Here is a 21615-nt window from a genome sequence, read left to right on the forward strand (position 1 = left end):
ACTATTACTTGTTGGAATGATGAGTAGTTTGGTCTTATCAGGATTTATTTTCAATGAATTGGCCGTCATCCAGTTCACTGTGAATCTGAGCAGCTTTTTAGCCGACTCCTGGGCTTGGTGGGAATTGCTAATTGCGGATAAGGAGTTGAGTATCGTCGGCATAATTAAAGACCTGACAGTCCATGTGAGTCAAAGTCTCCACAAGAGGTTGCAGATAGATATTAAAAAGGAGTGGAGATAAGGCAGACCACTGGGGTACACCGCAGGCTAGGGAGCCAAAAACCGATGTCTGCTCACCCAGCTGAACCCTCTCAGTACGGTCAGACAGAAATTACTTTAGCCATTGGTATGCTTGCCCGCTGATGCCCAGATTGGTGAGACGGTTCAACAGTATGTTATGGCTGACCGTATCGAATGCCGCTGATAGATCTAATAACATCAGGGATCAAGTTATATTATTAACTCCCATCTCTTTATTTATGTTAAGATGTGAGTATAATAATCATGTATAATTGCTCAAAGGGACTTTGGAGTATTAAAAACCAAAAGCTTGGTCTCCTACTGATAACAATAGCAACGTGTTCTCATGGACAACTATCATGAAGATAGAATGTCTTTCTGAGATACGACTCCTCTAATTTACGGATGGTACCTCGGCAGCGTAGAAACACAGGTCTGTGCATGCCCTATCCAGAAGCAGAATTGAGGCTTCACACCAACTGGAAGTAGATTCCGATACCAGTGATTTCCAGCAAATACTAGGCTAAACTGATTTTATAGTTTTCTGTTTACTTCGTCTTTATATTTTACATTAGCAGAGCAGCTTATGGTCCTGATGGATCTTCAACCCCTCTCTTTGGAGGATATGAATCAGGCAGAAACTTGAAGACCTTTTGAATTGGGTCAAACTAACCCCTACTTTTTTACCTTCTACCCAACAAGGACAAGTAAAACATGTGTAGGGTCCACCAGCTGGTACTTTTGACAGGTTGTTTTCCCTCTGTAGTCTTGTCCATTTACACAACCAAACCTTTACCTATGGGGACTCCGTCCAGATTGTATCACACATCTAGAGCTTCCCTTTTATAAGGCTAGAAGACCACACCAACACAACTTATGGAGACAGAGTAGGGGGGGCCTGATAATGGGTCATCTGATCAAAGGGTTTCTGTCCCTTAAACTCATAGGACCAACACACCTCAAACAGATATTCTGTCTTCCCAACAGTTGACAAGAGAATTTGTTAATGTTACTTACCTATTACAGTCATGTGACAACAAAGACAATTTGAAGAATATTTGAAGTAAATACGCAAAGGGGAAATCGACTTTTTGAAAAGATTGTATGATATTAAAATCAGTCCTCAATACATGAATCTTGACCTATGTTATTGTGCCGATTGCTACAAAGAAATAATTTAAATGACCTGCAGCCACATATCAAGTGAAAATTACAATATTGCTGGCATGAGCAGTAAAGGTAAGGGATTTCTTGCTGCTTGCTAACATAGTCATGTTCAAGGAAAAACAAAGAGGCATATTTATTCTGGCTGGTTTCCAATTTCAATTCCATATTCAGTTATCCTACCTTGCTTTCCACTCCTATCTGCTCCATCCATTCCCAGAAATCATTATTCCATGCCCATGTGGGTGACATAAAAGGGATAAATGATTGCAGATGCATTTGAAATATTCAAAGTAGTTTGCTTGGATAATAGATGCCAGAGCACAGTGGCAGGCATGCAGAAAGTAATTTTCGAATGTAGTAATAACATGTTGGGAAAATGATTATCACAGTGTGTTTGTCACCTTTCTCTAGTCTCTATTCTGAATGACAAGAAAAACAATGTATACTTAAAATGTCAACCTGCATATGATTATCGGAGAACTTTCACAAACTTTTCAAATAAATAAATAAAAAGTAACCCCATTTGGTCCAGACTCAAAAAATGTGTCTTTGTGTAAATTGATTTTCATTTCTTAAACCACACAATAATGTAGATGACTCACACTTATGCTTTTCCATGGTCATAGTTTAAGGATGTTTTGCTTCTTTGGTGAACATTAAGGGCCTGATTATGAGTCTGGTGGTCTACAGACCGCCAGACTCACAGCAGTGGTGGTCCAGCCACAACCACACCAGCAGTCCAACTTCCCCATTATAAGTTGGGCAGTAGGACTGCCATTGTGCCTCTGCAACTGCCAGGCATCCGGGATCTCTGGCAGTTGTACGGTGGTGTGAGGCCCCAATATGCTTGGTGGGGCAGCTGCGGCCCTGACAAGCATATTAAGAGTTTCCTCACTGCAAGCTGTCTCATGGCAGTGAGTCCTATGTGAAACTGCTGGTGGTGAGGACATTTGGGGCCCCTACAGGGCACCCTGGTGCATTGCTGCATGGTGGTGCATGCAGGTTGGCACATGGTGTGACCCACCTGTCTGTATGCACCCCCAGGGTGAGTGTTTGATTTGCTCAAACTCTCCGTCTATCATCCCCTTTGGTATCGCTTTGTTCGCCCTAAGTTGGCAGGGTATGCCCAGAAGTGGGTCCCTTGCTCAGTTTGCCACTGGATTCAAGATAGCCTGGTTGATGAGGGTTATGAACCCGAAACCGGTCCCAGGATGCTTGTTTCCGGTCCAGGGAAGACATGGCTTGGCAGTTCGGGCTGGACTGTTCCCATGAGGCACAGGGTCAGACTGATTTGCATATGGCCATGTCTGAACTGGGGTGGTGGAGTGAGCTAAAGAATTATGATGGATTAAACCCAGATCAGTTGACTGGGGGTGAGTGTTAGATTTGCTCAAACGCTCCATCCATCATCCCCTTTGGTATAGCTTTGTTCGCCCTAAGTTGGCAGGGTATACCCAGACGTGGGTCCCTTGCTCACTTTGCCACTGGATTCAAGATAGCCTGGCTGATGAGGGTTATGAACCTGAAACCGGTCCCAAGATGCTTGTCTCCGGTCCAGGGAAGACATGGCTTGGCAGTTCGAGTTGGACTGTTCCCATGAGGCACAGGGTCAGACTGATTTGCATATGGCCATGTCTGAACTGGGGTGGTGGAGTGAGCTAAAGAATGATGATGGATTAAACCCAGATCAGTTGACTGGGGGTGAGTGTTTGATTTGCTCAAACGCTCCGTCCACCATCCCCTTTGGTATCGCTTTGTTCGCCCTAAGTTGGCAGAGTATGCCCAGACGTGGGTCCCTTGCTCACTTTGCCACTGGATTCAAGATAGCCTGGCTGATGAGGGTTATGAACCCGAAACCGGTCCCAGGATGCTTGTTTCCGGTACCAGGGAAGACATGGCTTGGCAGTTTGGGCTGGACTGTTCCCATGAGGCACAGGGTCAGACTGATTTGCATATGGCCATGTCTGAACTGGGGTGGTGCAGTGAGCTAAAGAATGATGATGGATTAAACCCAGATCAGTTGACTGTGAGTGAGTGTTTGATTTGCTCAAACGCTTCGTCCATCATCCCCTTTGGTATCACTTTGTTCGCCCTAAGTTGGCATGGTATGCCCAGACGTGGGTCCTTTGCTCACTTTGCCACTGGATTCAAGATAGCCTGGCTGATGAGGGTTATGAACCCGAAACCGGTCCCAGGATGCTTGTTTCCGGTCCAGGGAAGACATGGCTTGGCAGTTCGGGCAGGACTGTTCCCATGAGGCACAGGGTCAGACTGATTTGCATATGCCCATGTCTGAACTGGGGTGGTGGAGTGAGCTAATGAATGATGACGGATTAAACCCAGATCAGTTGACTGGGGGTGAGTGTTTGATTTGCTCAAACACTCTGTCCATCATCCCCTTTGGTATCGCTTTGTTTGCCGTAAGTTGGCAGGGTATGCCCAGACGTGGGTACCTTGCTCACTTTGCCACTGGTTTCAGGATAGCCTGGATGATGAGGGTTATGAACCTGAAACCGGTCCCAGGATGCTTGTTTCCGGTCCAGGGAAGACATGCCTTGGCAGTTCGGGCTGGACTGTTCCCATGAGGCACAGGGTCAGACTGATTTGCATATGGCCATGTCTGAACTGGGGTGGTGGAATGAGCTAAAGAATGATGATGGATTAAACCCAGATCAGTTGACTGGGGGTGAGTGTTTGATTTGCTCAAATGCTCCATCCACCATCCCCTTTGGTATCGCTTTGCACCCCCAGTTCTAGCATAGCATGGACTTTGCAGTCCATGCCATGATGGGAAGCATTGTGGCTGACCCAAGGTGCTTTTTTTTAAGGCCCTACATAAGCCTTTGGAAAGCAGCACCATGGGCCAGCCACCACAGGACCACCCACCCGGATTACAACTTTTAATCCGGCAGGTGGTTGTTGGTGTAGTTTGGCAGCGTGGGAGCGGGGCAGTGGCTTGTCCTATGGCTATGACCTATCCATGTCTAAATTCAATATTGCAGGTTAAACATGAAAGTTTACGGTATGTGTGTGCAGCACTGACTTTCACCTGTTTTCCTAATTTTTTTACCGTAGGTTTTGAATACTGTGCCCCTCCCTCAGAGTTTTCTCCTCAAGCTGGGTAGGAGGGGAAGTCACTATGGGGCTCATTTGGATAGCGGGCGGATCGCCACCACCCGTATGGCGGTGGCGATCCACCTACTAAAAACCACAACCCGCTTCCAAATTCACATTACCATGGCGGGGGGACCCCGGCGGACGGAAAGACGGTCCGCCGGTTTTCCGCCCGGTCGACTCAGCTAACATGGTGGCGGAGTCAGGGAGACACCGCCATCCATATTAGCGGGGATGTGCCTTTCCGTGGCGGTAGGCGGTTTTTGCCATTGGGGGCCCGTACTTCAGTTTCACTAGATTGGCAAAGTATAATATTACTGTTAACCTTTTGACTGTTGCTGACTTAGATCAGTTACAAATACTGTTAAAAAATAATCTACAAATATCAGAAGTATGATTCTGATAAAAGTTTCAATTAAAAATGATCGAACTTATTTTTTACCTCCATGATATCAAAACATGTCTGGCTTAGTGAGTTTAATAATAGCTAAGTATGTATGTGATCAGTAGGTCACAATTCATAATCAGGACAAAACAAATCTAACCTCCATCCTTTGAGTTTAGGAGTTCGAGTTTCATGATGTTGGTTGACGGTAACATTTGTTGTTACAGATAAAGTCCCATATAGTGAATAAAATATTAGTATTATGCTTCCATTTTCAATGACAGAGATAGACAGTCACATCTGTATATATGTAGAATTATTTTGTTAAAACTTACAATCACTCCACTGCTTGTCTGTCTTCTATGTTGTTCGAGGTTTTTTTTGTAGAATATACCTCCAGGATTAAATTGTGTACTCCAGATAATCATGCTCCCTTCATAATATATATCCATCCCAGTAATTCGTGAATTCTGTTCAATGCGGGAAATTTTTTGATGCACTTCACTGTAGTTGAATGGATACTTGTAGCTTAAGATCTCAGTGTCATTAGCGATGTACAGTATCTGCTCTTCAGAACCTGTACGTTGGTAAATGAAAAAAATTTAGGAATACATTTTGTAATATTTATTTCGTCAACACATGGCATTTACATTTTGTTCAGTTTTACAACATTGTTTGGTGGACTAGCTTATCATATTTATAGTAGATCAGGAAATATACAATATGTAATGGATAGACTCTGTTGGCCAGCTGTAGTATTTTCTAAGAATGTGAGTTCAACAATATTGTAAGCTAGAGGGCAAGCCTGGTCATTGGCAGAACCTCATTGGAGCCTCACCCTGGCTCACCACATTCATATTGGTGGGAAAAATCAGTAACAGAAAGACACCAACACTACACAATAGAGCATTATTTATTTATTTATTTATTATTTTAGGGCAAGAAAATGAGTCAATTTGGGTATCAGAGTGCTGCAGAAACAGCCATTTTTAATACAAGATAGGGAAAGGAGAAAAAACAAATGACAATCAGGGAAGGAATAAACATGGATTACATATACACAGTATATCATTGAGCTTAACATTTCTAAGAGCCACTGGAAGTTCACCCAATGCTAGCCAGGCTGAAGAAGATTAATCAATTCTGGAAAAGGAATATAAGCATGAAGAGCTTTTTGTTTCTTTTATGAAGTAGGCAGACAAGGAGTTTGTCCTGATTTCCGTGGGTAGAGTGTTCCAAATTCTAGGGGCAAAGCCGGAGAAGGAGGGTTGTAAGTTTTCTTTTTTTGTTTTACTTCTGAGGTTTCAGGAAAAAGGAGTTGGTGCTTCTTAAGCAGTGTCTGCCCCCAGATAGCTCAAGTTTATTGGCCAAGTATACAGGAGTATTGTGATGAAGGGTTTTGTGCATCATGCATTCAATCTTTACTCGTTTTCTGGATTCAAATGGGAGCCAATTAAGATGCTTTAAGTGTGGAGCAATGTAGTGTATTCTTCTGAAGCCTGTTATGAGTCTGGCCGCTGAGTTCAATGCGGCCTTTAACAGGGCCATCTTTCCTTTAGGTAGGCCAGTAAGAGTGGCACTCCCGTAATTTAATCGGGAGATGACCAGAATTGAAAATCCATAAGGGGCAGAATGATTTTTCTTAGAATGTTAATTTGGTGGTTGGTCCTCTGATGGTTGCTCTGATATGACCTTGCATATTAAGATGTTTCTCTAGAGTAATCCCTAAAGAATGAGTAGAGTCAATGATATAGGGTGAGCAGTTGAGAGCTGTGATCCAATCTTCTACGGGGTCGAGAGGTTATGTGAGGTGATCCAAAGGAATCCAGTTTTCAGGGTGTTGAGCATTAGGTGATTACAGATCAACCATTGCTAGGTTTTTGACAGAGTGCAGTTCAGCCTTTTGATATCTTCAGGTGAAGAGATTTTCTGATACAGTTGTGTTTCATCAGTATACATGTGGCAATGGATGTTTGACTTCTTCAAAATGTCTGTAAGAGGTTGGATGAACAGGTTGATTAGCATGCGGGAGAGAGTGGAACATTGAGGTCCACCAGTTGATTCCGGTGTAGTGTGTTATAAGTATTGGTTGATTTTGATTCACTGAGTTCTGTTTTGAAGTAAAGAGATGAGCCATTTTAAAACGCATCCCGATATACCCATCCTATTTGTGAGGTCAACAATGTTGTCATTTTTGACCTACCAAACAGCGATGAGAGATCAAGGAGTATAAGTAGACAGGATTCATTATGATGAAGCAAATTTCAGGGCATCATCGATGATATGCATTAGAGCCATTTCCTTTCTATGACGATATCCGAATCCAGATTGGTATTAGTCTAGCAATTTAAATTGTGCGATGTGGCCACAAAATTATTATTTTTTTTAATTTATTTTTTTTGAAAACCAGAAGAAACAAAATAAAGAATTTACATTACATATATTAATACCATAGTAAGTTGCATGCCAGTATATAGTAAATCTTAGTTATTTCAAATGTTCCCCCTATTATATCTCGACATCCCGATTTGGATTTTTTACGGCCTAGCAAAACTTTATTTACCTCTCTACCCTGCTACCAATCAACCTCCCCGGACGCTTGTCAGTCCCCTGGCCCTGTCCCCTGTATGCCATCCATTCTCACAGGACCATTTCCCATTTCCCAGGGCAGCCTCTTGCTGTATACACCACAAATTCTGCGTGTTGGCACCAGACCAGTTCTGCTTCCCATTCAGTGTCTGCCGGCACCGTAGTAGCTCACCATGCCCGGGCAATGTTCCTCTTAGTCACTACGGCTGCTAGCCTTAGCCAGATTACTATATACCCAGGCCAGTCGTCTTCCCCTTTCATACCTAGGATCAACCCATTGGCCTCAAGGGGGATCTCCCTCTCCACCACCTGTGACATTATTGTTGCTAGACGTGTCCAGGAGCTCAGCACCAACTGGCAATTCCATAGGATATGTAAAAAGGATCCTTCGTTCCTGCATCCTCTCCTACATGGGGGGACTCTACCTTACTTATTCTATGCAGGACTGTCTGTGCATATTAGACCCAATAGAGTACCTTAAACTGTACCAGCCTAAACCGTACCCTTATAGCTAGTTCCCGGGGGCCTGAATGGCCTTAGCTCAGTTATCATCTTCAAGTGTCCCCAGGTCCCCTTCCCATGCTGTCCTCAGAGGACATAGGAAGACTGGAGAGTTATTCATTTGTTTCTTATAAACCATTGATAACCCTTTGGTCGAGAAAGCCTCTTTCAGTATTCAGTCTTCTAGCGGTGGAGAGTCGGGCAGTTGCTCACTTTCCAGTAGGTGACACCTTAGTGCGTGTCCTAATTGCATATACCTAAAGTGTTCCGACTCCACTAGGTTGAATTCCCCTGGCAGTTTTGCTTTCCAGCGCAGGAATTTGGTGGTCTACCTCCATACTTCAATAACCACCTGTGTGTGCTGTGTGTGTCGCGGCCAGGGGCCACCTCGGTCCCCCCATAGAGAAGCCTTTCATATCCTACTCTATACGCTGGGTCTAGATGAGCGTTAAATGCACAGTCATTCACGACAAATAGCTATGAGGCCTAATAGTATTTCTGAATACCTGGGATCGCAAGGCCTCCATCATACACCCCACGCTGCGAATTGGCAAGTGCTACTCTTGGCGTTCCCAATCTGGCCACAGAATAGTAGGTGTATGCATTCATCCAAATGTTTTGCTAGAGTCAGGATGCTGGAGATTGGACAACAGGTTTTGGGGGTCAGATTGGTCAGCATTCCGTTTTTTTGTAGATTGGAGTTCTTTAGGCAATCTGTGACTATGCCCTGGGACAGAGATGCTTTGAAGATCTTCGTTCATAAAGGTAGTAGGGAAGATCTAAGCTTTTTGACAAGTTTAGTTGGCAGAGGATCATTAAAATGGTTAGATGGTTTTACAGAGGTCATTATTGTGAGTATGTCGAATTTGTCAGGGATTTTGAAGGCAGACTACATAGCCTTATTCTTTGTTGAATATCCGATAGGAGGAGAGCTGACCGAATGTTGCACAGTGAGAGGACCAGGATGGTCAATGCAGATCAAAACCTGAGATGCGAGTTGCAATTCTAATTCAGTCTGCCTTGTCTTGATGAAGTGGGCGGAGAACGAATCTCCATTTGGCAGTGTGTCCTTGTCAACAGAGTGTTGTTTAGAGTGACATGTTGTTTGTTGTTTGATGATTTAAAGAAGTTTTTGGACCTGTTTTTGGCACTATCTAATTCAACCTGAAGTATTCTGCTTTTAACCTGCATATGTGTTTGTGGTATGAGTCTCGTACTGCCCTCCAATGTTTGAGGTTAGAGCCAGATGGGGAGATTCTCTAAGTTCTCTCAGCAAGCCTTAGATTGCACCTTTCCTCATTTAGATTGTCTTTGATCCAGGGTTTGGACTGTCTGCTCTGTAATATCCAAAACTGCTACGGAGCAATCATGTCCCGTATCATGTCATGAATTGAGTATAGTGATCAATAAGTTCATTCATGTTTGTCATATTTGCTGTAGAAGGTAGGATTTTGTTGCTAATAGCAATTAGCTCATTAAGTTTAATCTTTTTAAGATCTCTGGACTATTGTCTGTGTTCAAGTAGTTGCCCGTTTCTAGATAGCACATTTTCCAGGATAACGAAATAGATTGAGAAGTGATTAGAACAATCACAAGGCATCATGGATTCAAGTTGAATCATGTTGTGCTTAGCAATGAGTAGCTCAAGGGTAGAGCCTCTGTTGGACCATTGCAAAATTGGGTGAGGTTGAGGTCCGTAATAAAGGCCGTGAAGGTGTTAATAATGGGGTCATTTAAGTAATTCCAGTGTATGTTGAAATCCCCAAGGAAGATCTGATTGCTGTCTTGATCTGGGTTAGAGGAGATGATGTCCATCATTTGTTCAATAAATGGAAGATTGTTACCCGGTGGGGGTGTAAGATTGTGTGAAGATTACAGATATGGTTGTAATTACTTCACATTTCTATACATAGGTAATCACATAGTGACATAGTATCCATTGTTGACTGTTTTCAGGTAAACATGGATAGGTTAATACATGCTATACCACCACCCATTCTACCGGATCAGGTCAGATGATGTTGCAGTTGTGTGGTACTAGTATGACAAACGAAGGTGGGGACAAATCATTGAGCCAAGTTTCTGTAAGGATAAGCAGGTCAAAGTCTTGGACGAGAATTAGATCAGCGATGTCACCTGCATGTTTTACCGCTGATCTGCAATTAAGGAGCAGAGATCTAAGATGAGATTCGGTGACTAATGTCTCCTGTTGTGTCATGTGGATTTGTAGAAGATTGTGCTTGATGAAGAATCTATTGTTGAGAGTGGGTTCTCTATTTGGGTTGGAGGGAATAGTCTGAATGATGACCTGCAAAGTTGTTGAGTCATAATGAGTATTGGTATACGAGAGCAAAAGGGTGTGTATGTCGACATCGGACAGGTGTTCAGTGACCCTTTGGGGTCTTGAGGTAGGATTGTATTAGGGTCAAGATCTCTCAAGCAAGTTTAATGAATTTGTGTTAGTTATTGAAACATGGTGAGAGAAGTTGGGTCGCATCTTAGTGGATGTAGTGTGATGATTATTGTGGTCTATTTTATTATTCCCTGAGGTCCAGTTATGAATTAAATGTCTTTCAAGCTTAAAAGTGATGTGTGAAAGGGTTCAGAGATTGGCTTTAACTAACTAAAGGTCTTGACTAAGGTCAGTAAGTTTGTCCTCAAGGTAAAAGGGTTTATCCTTGTGGATGGAGATGTAGTGTGGCATAGGTGCGGTGGGGGAGTGTGTGCTTTCTGGTTTGTTGGGGGAGGACCGCAGCCCTCAATCAGTGTAGTGAGAAGAAGAGGCTAGAAGAGGAGGGCTAGGGGAGAGACAGCTGGGTGAGATGGTACGGAGAAAGCTAGGCAGTGTCTTAATGGATGTAACATTGATAGGCAACCTCTGTTGTTGAGGGATCAGATCAAGAGAGTCTGAGGATGGCGCATGTGATAGTATCGCCACCTGTGTAATCATGAAGTTGGGACTATTGACTACTCTTGTGCAATGATTATAATTTCTTGGTTGTCTTCTAGGATCAGCAGTCATGTACCACTCCAATACATGGGGAGTGGGAGAAGAGCAGTAATCGTCAGTAGGAGAAGGTGAACTGGGTCCAGCAGTGCCAGTTTATGTGATGCTAAGACCAAGGTGGGTACGAGATGGCATAGTAGATAGGATGGAGGAGGGAGTGGAGGATGCCTTTGTTTCAGTTCCTGAGTGAAGAGAGCTACCTTGACTGTGGGAAGAAATGTGAGTGTTGTTAGGCATTGTGCTTTTGATCTTCATGAAGATTTTGTTTAAGCTCTCTCGATTGCGATCAGAAGAGTGGATGAGAAAGTTTACATTTTTGTATTGGGAGATCGGTGCATCTGCATAGAAATCCGCTGCAGGACTTGTGGTGATACAAAGCCTGTGTGGAGTTTCCTTGAGGAATGAATCTTGATTGTTGCAGTGATAGCTCTCCACCATTGTGCCCTTCTGTTGCTGAAGAAGATGAGATCCGTAACCACCGTTCCAATAAGTGTCAAATATGAGCATTTCTGAGTTTCGTTTAAGAAGATTATGCCTGAAGCAATTGGCTGCACTCTTGGATAGATTGGGTGGATAGATAATCGTACAAGCATTACAGCCCATCATTGACATCAACAGTCCTTAGAGCTTAGGTTGTTTAGATCCATATTAGCAACAATGACTTGAGACTCAGTTAGTGGAATTTTAGTTGATAGTCTGTGATTGGCCCAATATTCAGGGACCAAAAAATGGCAGTGAAAGGCCTAACTGTATTGTGGTGAGTTAAATATAATGAGGGATCCACAATGTGTCAATCTGAAAGAACTAAACGAGTCAGCCTCATATAGCATGGAGTTCAGTCTAATTATTAAAAAAAGTTAATGGAAATGTGCATCAAGTACCATTTCAGTGACCATTGGGTGGGTTCTTCTTTTGTTTTAAACAAATTTGTTAGATATCCTTAGTCCTATTTTACTGTCTGTGGAAATGTGCATCAAGTCCCATTTCAGTGACAATAGTTAAAAAAAACTGCCACCATCTTGAATTAGTGGTGAAGACAAGAATTAGATAGGAGAGAAACCTCCAAAATAGCAATTTTGTGTGACATAACAGGAGATCTAGCCATCCAAATGACCACCTCATGGTAAAAACCTGTCACAGAAGCGAGAGAGCACTCAAAGTAACATGGGCACTGAGAAGGGCCTAAACACAAAGTTGGAAATTGAGAGCAGGAGAAGCCCTCAAAACGAGGGTGTTGCATCAGAAACATCTGGAGGGAATGGGCATCCGATGGTAGTCACCCGCCTCACCAGGAAGGTACAGAATGTCCGAAACCTATACAGCAGGACAAATCTCCCGCAGCCACGTAACAACCTCAAGTATCAAGGTGAAGCACAAAGGGCAGCCAAATGGGTCACTGGAGAGAAGGAGATGGGAAAATAAAATAGTAGCCCCATCAAGGGCAAGAACATGGTGTGGCATGTGGGCAGCACCAGCAAGAGACCACACTCACCAGAGTCAGGTATAGGAAGAGTTGTATTCTCCTTCATACGCTGGAAAGGAATTTACTCCTATCCCTTATTGGCTTCCGCTGCATCAGGGCAGCTCAGCAGCAAGCAACAATGGCAGCAGACCTCAAATTGGAGATACTGCAGAGCAAGGAGTAGATCTCCCTGCACCCCACACGGAACTGCCAACAGCCAAGCACCCAGGAGATAAGGCACCACTCCCTCAAGGGTACGACGGGAGACACAGGGCAGTGAAACGAGTGCTCAACCCAGCTGGGCAAAGCCAGAGATGGTGGGCGAGATGCATCAGCTATGAACACTAATCAGAGCAGCAGAACAACAAGGCCCTCATTGAATCATGAGGGCTCCGCAATGCTCATGGTCCCAGCAGATTGTAGAGACAGTTCACCAGAATCCACTCGAACTCCTTCCGATGTATGCCGGCGTAGAGATCAGCCTGGGAGCAATGACTGCTGCAGATCAGAACCAGATGTAGATCAGGCCTCAACAATTGGTGAGAGAAATCCTTCAAACATCGTTGTTCTGGTGAGCAGACTAATACTATGTTTCTGATTGTAACTTGTTCCTAGTTTCTGCACAATGCAGTATATGGGTGGATGGCAGGTTGTAGCAAGAGAATTTCACAGATTTGTGATCCCAGATTCCATATGTTGACCATAGAGCTCAATGTCGGTGGCCATCTTGTCTTTAGTGCTTTAGCATTGATTATGGACTTTGCTACACAACTGAAACATTTGAAGTAGCAGCGCCTGCAGAAATAATGGGAGGCAAAAGAATCTGTATAGAGGCATGGGGATAAGATATAGGAGCTAAATATTTCGAGGACTGTTCAAATTGCACCACTGCACCAGAATGACAGCGACAAGTTGGACTGCATCAACCATATAGCACAAAAACCCTGATTACTCATAGGTAAAAGTAAATTTAACCAACTATAATACCAAACTATATTAGGAATCACAATGCAGATATTGCAAACCCCTTCAGCATATTCTTAGTGATTCACAATATCTATTTGTTAGAAATTAAAATGACAGAAAATGTCTAGAAGTCCAAGCATTAGTAGTGAAAATGTGTTCCTTTCGGTTCTTTGGCTCACCTTTGGTAGAATAGGTGGCACTGAAAGGTGAACCTCAGAGAATGTATGTGATGTGTTAAGTGTAAGGCACAAACAAACAACAAACAAATCTCAATATTTCTATTGAAAAATAAATTACAAAAAGCAAACAAATTTTATGAGACAACATTCAAGACTTATGTAATTTAGGCCCAAAGGACTTGTACATGTCTGGAAATGACACTTCAGCAACAACATACAAGTATATTTGATTTCCTCATGGGCATTTATTTAATACAACCATTGTTAGGACTTTTGTCAAAACCATAATGCTCATTTGACTGAGTACCTTGAGGATAATTTGGTAATTATGATATGGGTAACTGGTCACAAAAGATATTCTAGTGACTTTTTTGATTTTTATGGAAACACATTGAGAATTGGGCAAAATGTGCTCCCCCCCCCTTAGCTCCTTGAACATAATGCACAGGGCCAGTACATGTGCTCAAATGTATGGTACAGGATTTAGTACCATTTAATGTGTTTCCCTCAGTTTTCCTTCTTACCCAGTACATTACCAGTCTTGACCACCTGCAACAACTTCTGCTCAAGTTTGCTATACAGAGGGTGCAGCCTTCACCAATGCAGAGTGCCCAATCCAACGACCTGCTGATCATGGCTTTTTGCCCTGTTCCCTGTCCCCTCCCCGCCAGTACTCAGTGCGGTCAACAGTCATGACCAGTAGGCATTACAACAGTTTGTGTCTATTGAGCATGCCATATGTGCAGTACACTGCTCCTAGAGCCTGCAGGGCATGATTAGAGGGAGTCATCTCTGGCTGTGTCCATTTGCACCTTCTTCTATCAGTATCTGCTTGTACCATGAAAAACCTGGGCAAAGGTGCAGTTAGAAAACCCTAAAAATTTACATATAATTTTTTTTACTAAACATATATGAATGTTTTAGATGATCTACAACTTACCAACTATAATATGAAATCATATTCTTGTTGATGGTGGCACTACAGCTTTGAAACTACTCTTAACAAATGTCATTATATGCATTACCAGTGAATGAACCTGCAGCAGACTTTCATTTTCATATAGTAAAAATTGGATTGCTACATCAGTGCAGTCATTCATGATGTAGCACCTAGGTCATCTATAATGCCCTGAGTGAGGGCAAGAACAGTAGAATGGGGACTTTGAGGCTGCCTACATAAACATTAGTCAGCAACTTCACTGTTTGATGTTTTGTATTGTGAATCACACAAGATGATGGACGGAATGTTGCACATTGGCAAAACATTCACCCCCAGTGACAGATCTGGGTTTAATCCATCGTTATTTTGCTCACCACGCCACCCCAGTTCAGACATGGCCATATGCAAATCAGTCTTGACCCTGTGCCTCATGGGAACAGTCCAGCCCGAACTGCCAAGCCATTTCTTCCCTGGCCCGGAATCAAGCATCCTATTACCGGTTTCGGAGTTTCACCCCTCTTCAGCCAGGATAGCTTGACTCCAGTGGCGTAGTGAGCACGGGACCCACGTCTGGGCATACCCTTCCCACATAGGGCGAACAGCAAAACACACAAGATGATGGACGGAATGTTGCACATTGGCAAAACATTCACCCCCAGTCACAGATATGGGTTTAATCCATCGTTATTTTGCTCACCACGCCACCCCAGTTCAGACACGGCCATATGCAAATCGGGTCTTGACCCTGTGCCTCATGGGAACAGTCCAGCCCGAACTGCCAAGCCATGTCTTCCCTGGACCGGAATCAAGCATCCTAGGACCGGTTTCAGGGTTTCACCCCTCTTCAGCCAGGATAGCTTGACTCCAGTGACGTAGTGAGCACGAGACCCACGTCTGGGCATACCCTTCCCACATAGGGCGAACAGCAAAACACACAAGATGATGGACGGAATGTTGCATATTGGCAAAACATTCACCCCCAGTCACAGTTATGGGTTTAACCCATCGTTATTTTGCTCACCACGCCACCCCAGTTCAGACATGGCCATTTTGTATTGAGGCCAGAATGCCCCTTGAACTGCAGTATTTGAAAGGAATGTCTTTGGTTATTAATAAAATATGTTAGATCATTCTTGTTGGTAACCGTAAATGCCAAAAGGTTTAACTATTCCTAATGTTTGTGTCTGTAGTGCAAAGTGACAAAAAACTATTCAATGGAATGTTGGCCTTAGTCATTTTCCAATCACTAATCTTAATTCAAGCATTCCACCCATAATTATCTTGTTTGACATGTCTTGAATCCACCTGGTATGTATAGATGTTGTATGCTCACTATGCCATGGGACTCAAGCTGTGTCTCGTGCTGCACACTGATTGTTAGCCAAACATGCAAACTGGTGTCCTATACTGGTTTTCACTTTCATTGGGGGCTATTCTTGACAGTTTTGGCGGGACTTTGTCTACAGGAGCAGAGTCGACTCTCACCGGCATAAGGATGGGCTCTGTCTGAAGTGGCATACTGGGCAAAAAAACAATGACCTCAAATGCATCCCTAAGAGATGGTCAGAGGACGAGATTAATTTACTTTTTCGTTTTCAGGATTTAAAGCAAACCTGGATCAGAATAATTGGTCTTGGTCAAGTTTAACGCCCTCTTTCAGTTTACAATTTTTGAAAAAGTCATAAATACTAACCAGAAAATGTAGTTATATGACAATAGGACTCACAATTCAGAATTTGAGAACCAGTAATGTGGGTGCTTTAGAGGCATATCTACATCTTTGTAGGTATTTTAATTCAAAAATGTAATTTAAAAATATGGATGAAACTAAACCAAGAGCTCGATTCTCATAAAAGTGTAATTCCGCACCCACTGGGTCCCAGCTTGCACTGGTGTACACGTACATAATTCTGGTATTCAGCAACATTTTTTAGATTAGACCTGAAGATCTCTGCCGGTTGCAACTCATCAGGCATAATCATGCAAAGATTTGTAAATTCATTTTGTGTTTTTTGCAGAAGCATTTCACCAATTGTACACACTGTGCAATTAGCCATTGTGAAATTATAGTGCCTTGGTGTACTGGAGCAATTCATCTGTTTACTTGTTTCCATCCCCAGCAACATTGTTTTCCCTATGGGAACTCCTTACTCTGTTCCCCCACAAATATAGGAAGAGTTGTATTCTCCTTCATACCCTGGAAAGGAATTTACTCCTATCCTTTATTGGCGTAAATCCCGTACCATTTCCAGGGTCAGAAGTGGTCGGAGAGACGCTTGTGAATGCCCGGAGTCACAAGTTGCTGCGTGGGTTCCTCACGTTGCTGGCGAACCATGCCCTATGATGCTTAAAGAGAATTCTTTGAATGGGATTTACTCATACACAATATAACACAAGTATTGGGTGATATTGTGCTCGAATAAAAGGACTTACAATTTACATTCCATGCGGCCATTTACCCGTAAATCCAGCTTTAAAGCCCAAATGGCTTTTTGAATGGCATAAATAGAGTGACTTGGGAAGAGGATAACAGCAGCAACTACAAAAATCCAAGGGGCATATCAACAAGGGCTTTATCTCTGCTTTTTTGGCTTTAAAAGCCAAAAAAGCAGAGATAAAACTAGCACCCTATCAACAACAGGGTGCTAACATGCAAATTTGCATGTTAGCACCCTTTTACTCTTCGCTTCCCCTTGCATCTCTAATGAGATGCAAAGGGGGCATTCCAGAGTAAAATAATAGGAGAAATGTCGCTAGGCGACATTTCTCCTATTATCAAGAATATCGCTAACCCTGTTAGAGACAAAAAAAGCAGCGCTAACCGCGGTTAACGCTGCTTTTTTACGTCTGGTATTTTTCTGACTTAGCCATGATATCCTATGGAAGGAGGATATCATGGCTAAGTTTGTCTGTCCCTATCAACAAGCTAACCTGAGATTATCGCTGGGTTTCCAGCGATAATCTCACGTTAGCCACTTAGCGTGAGGATTTTTGTCGCTATTGAGATAAGCGTTGCTAATAGCACACTATCTCAGCGATAAAAATCAACGCTAGCCGGCGATAATTATCCTGGCGCTAAGTGCGCTTAGCGATAATTATCGCCGGTTGTTGTTGATATGCCCCCAAAATCGTCTGCGGAATGATATTGAACAAACATTTTGTTGGTAATTTGTGCTGCTCAGTCTCTAATGCTTCTGTTACTAGTTACTTAATATCGTCCTTTTACCGTTCAACAATGGCGCAGATCAAACGCAAGTTTCACGCACAATACATTGTTTTAGTACTCAGGAGGAATAATTATACACATCACGAAAGATAGATAGCCTAATTTGCAATATATTTCTATAAAACCAGACAAGATTTTATTCGATAATTCTCTAAACGTGGGTACAACATAGTACGCCCCACATCATTATTTACACTTTCAGAGTCATCACTTAAATTAAACAAAATTATCCAAATTGTAATTTGTATTATTTTGTGTTTCAAAAATAAATATGGATCAATTTGTGTAATGAGTGTAGCCGAAAGAATCTCATTAACATGCACCTCAAAGTTATATAGCAAGTTTGAAAGTGTGAAGCTTTTCTTAGAAAAACATCTAAATAATTCTGCTAAAGGTACACTTTTCAAAGAGAGTGATATTTTTGAATGGCGCTTGGTTGCAGTTGTACATTATTTATTGCTATGTTTCTGTATTTTAATTTGCATATGGCTTTTGTACCAAGAGCTTCACGCACAGTTGACATCAAAGTATTATATATCATAATGAGGAAAGACGGTGTTTGTGAACATATGATGAAGATCATAAAAGCAGTAGCATGTCAGTGCTGAGACGATGAAGGGGACTGGAACCAGTGGGAGGGCTGGAATAGGCAAGGGAAATAGATGAGATCTAAACTCGGTGTTGGAAGACAGGTATTTACAGGGAGGAGCATTCTAAAGGCAAAACATGCAAAGGAGAGCTTTTGCACTGTTTCCTGTGAACAAAGGGCCTCATTTACAAAGAACTGGCGTAGGGCAGTGTCGCAAGTCATTTTGCTGCACTGTCCTATGCCAATTCGAAAGGGCAGGAATGCACCATATTCACACGATACGGTGCATTCCTGTCCTTACAAGCAGTGTCGCAGAATTTGCAGCCAAGCACCAATGCAGGCACCCTTGCACCACGGTGCAAAGGTGTCTGTGTAGTTGGCGTGATTGTTTTGGTGTAGGAAGTGGCACCTTCCAGCACAAAAACAATCACAAGAGTCATTTTCCTCATTCTATTTATTTATTTTTTATTATATTATTTTATAGTTTTATAGAGTGCGTACCAGACCCGTGAGGGTATCAGAGCGCTTTACAGGATTGAGGGGGAGGAATACAAAGCGTAAGTATGGGAGGGATCAAATTGGGAGAGATAGGGATACATTATATGGGAGGAGCACAAAGTCTAAAGTCCAAACTACATGTGGGATAGAAATTAAGGCAGGTAGATATAACATACAAAAAAACTACATTGTACAGGAGGAGCACGCCGTCTGAGGTCCAAGCTACTCCATGTGGGATAAAAATTAAAGCAGGTAGGTATAATATACAAGAAGGCACGCAGTCTCAGCTCTTGGGGGGATGCCCAGGAGTGCAGAAAATGTATCATCCGTGGAGGCCGTGGATAATGCCGCAGTGGAGGGTGGAACATGTCGATGAGGTGATTGTAAAGTATTCATTAGATGAGGTATTTTCCCATTAAGAAAGTTTTGGTTTTCTTTTTAAAGTGTGCCAAGGACGGAAGTCTTCTGATGGCGGTGGGAGAGAGTTCCAGATTTTTCTTCCGGAAGCGTGCTGGTTACAGCAGCAGGTCTTTGACAGGTCGGGAGTTTCTGGCTCCTCCGTACATCACAAGTTTTTGTGCGAGAAATGTAGGGCAATTCGAGTACAGAGCTTTGTGAGTAATGCATGCCAGTTTAAATTGTATTCTGGCCTCTAGGGGAAGACAGTTCAGAGCTTTGAGGTGAGGAGAGATGTGGCCAAATTTTTTTGAACCCATTAGGAGTCTGGCGGCGGTGTTGAGGCAGGCTTTCAATAGGGCCAGAGAGTTCTTGGGTAGCCCTGCAAGAGTAGAGCATCCATATTCAAGTCTGGAAATGACTGGAGCTTGGGTTGCCGTTTTAAGGTCGGACACATTGAGGAAGGGTTTTAGGTTTCTTAGGTAGCTCAGGTGGAATCTAGCCGTTTTGGCCAACGAGTTTATGTGGCCACTCATAGTCAGGCTGCCATCAAGGGTTATTCCAAGGGATTTCGCCGAGTCAACAATGGTAGGAGGGCAGTTTAGTGCAGTGATGGTCTTGATCCATTCATGGATGTCTGGATTGGGTTTGGGTGGGGAGATCAGAAGAAATTTACTTTTATTTGCATTGAGATTAAGCCAGTTGGTGGTGAGCAAATGGACTGTCAACTTCAGGGCCTCGTTTAGGGAGAAAATGTCCTCAGGGGAAGAGATTTTTATGTAGACCTGTGCATCGTCGGCGTACATAAGGTAGGAGATGTTGGCGGCATGAAGCACCTCGGTGAGAGGTTAAATGTAAAGGTTGAAGAGGGTAGGGGAGAGGGTTGATCCTTGGGAGACTCCAACAGAGACCGAAGAGGGGGCGGATAGATCACCGTTGATGAGGACTCTCTGTGAGCGGTTTTGGAGGAAGGATCTAAACCATTCAGGGATGGTGCCATCCAACCCCATCCTGAGTTTGAGGCGTTCCAGGAGAATTTCGTGGTTAACCGTATCAAAGGCAGAGGAAAGGTCTAGAAGGATTAGGAGACATGTTTTGCCTAGGTCTAGGGCTTGGAGGGCGTCATCCACAATGTGGAGGAGGGTGGTTTCCGTGCTGTGTCCAGGTCTGAAACCTGATTGGAAGTCATCTAGCAGGTGAAATGTGTGCTGCTGTGTGCTGCGGAAGGAGGAAAAGACGGGGAGAAATATAAACATTTCTCCTCGTTACACCTGCTCTAGGAAGGTGCAAGTTTTTGGCACTGCCCTAAATATGCGTAATGTTGTAAATCTGGGTCAGTGTCAAATTTCATGGATGTTGTGTGGGAACACCCACAGCAACACCCGTGGAATGCCTCCTTGGCATAGAGTTAGGCAACTAAACGCTTCTCCATACCGGGGTGGCTTTGCGCCACCTCATAGATATGATTGAGAGGCCTGCGCTACCGGATCATCATAAAAAAGGACGCTCTGGTGGCGCAAGCCTCATGGAAATGAGGGCCAAAGGTTTTAAGCGTAATCTGATGAGAAGATGTGAAATGGATGCAATGGTAGACAGGTGAATCCAAAAGGACATGTTTAGAAACTGGGAACAGTGCACGTGAGAGCATTTGTATTAGAACCTACCACTTGATCTTTTGAAGTATATTGTTTAAAGTACTGCTTAACATTCAATAGGCTCTTAAAGACAGCAAGGGTCGGACTTGGGTAGAAATAAAGCCTGAGCAGCAAAATAAAAATGGACCCCATTAGGAAATCAGGTAGATAAAGTGGCCTACATTTAATTTGAGGCCTGTTTTACCATGTAGAGACACGCTGTATAGGTGTTTTGCAATGTGTGTGAGATTGGATGCAATTGTGCTTGCTGCAGGCAATGTTTGACGTGATTTAATGGCAATTAAAAGAAACAAGCCTTTGCAATGCAATAGGTCTCTCATTTGCGAGATTTTGAGCTATTGGCATTTTAATGACAATGCCTTTTATTTATAGATTTAAAAAGTCTGCAATCATAAAAGGCATTGTTATTTACAATACCAATAGGTCAAAGTTTTGAAAATGTGACACTACCGCATTGCAAATGCTTGTTTTAGGATGAGAAATGTTTGAAATTTGAATTTGAAGCACGATTAAGCATCTTGTTTATTACTATGTGGAATATCAAATGAAGAGAGAGTGACAACCACCAAATGAGGGTACTTTGAAAGGACCACTAGAAGGATTTGTGTACCCCAATCAAGTTAACTTCCACCCACATGTGAGAGCTGATGAAATTGTTTTCTTCCACTAGGAATGAATCCACGGAAAATGAATTACCCCAA

At 43.0% G+C, this 21615-nt stretch overlaps 1 protein-coding gene across 1 annotated transcript in view; it reads right to left on the bottom strand.

Annotated features, from left to right (window-relative positions):
- LRP1B (LDL receptor related protein 1B) overlaps window positions 1–21615 on the bottom strand; it is a 3634433-nt gene that overhangs the window by 298309 nt on the left and 3314509 nt on the right. The window contains exon 78 of the mRNA XM_085647014.1: window positions 5242–5483. Coding sequence (XP_085503140.1) covers window positions 5242–5483 — 242 coding nt within the window. The remainder of the gene's footprint in view (window positions 1–5241; window positions 5484–21615) is intronic.

This window comes from Triturus cristatus, chromosome 3_2 (genome assembly GCF_964204655.1).
Source record: "Triturus cristatus chromosome 3_2, aTriCri1.1, whole genome shotgun sequence".
Classification (NCBI taxonomy): domain Eukaryota; kingdom Metazoa; phylum Chordata; class Amphibia; order Caudata; family Salamandridae; genus Triturus; species Triturus cristatus.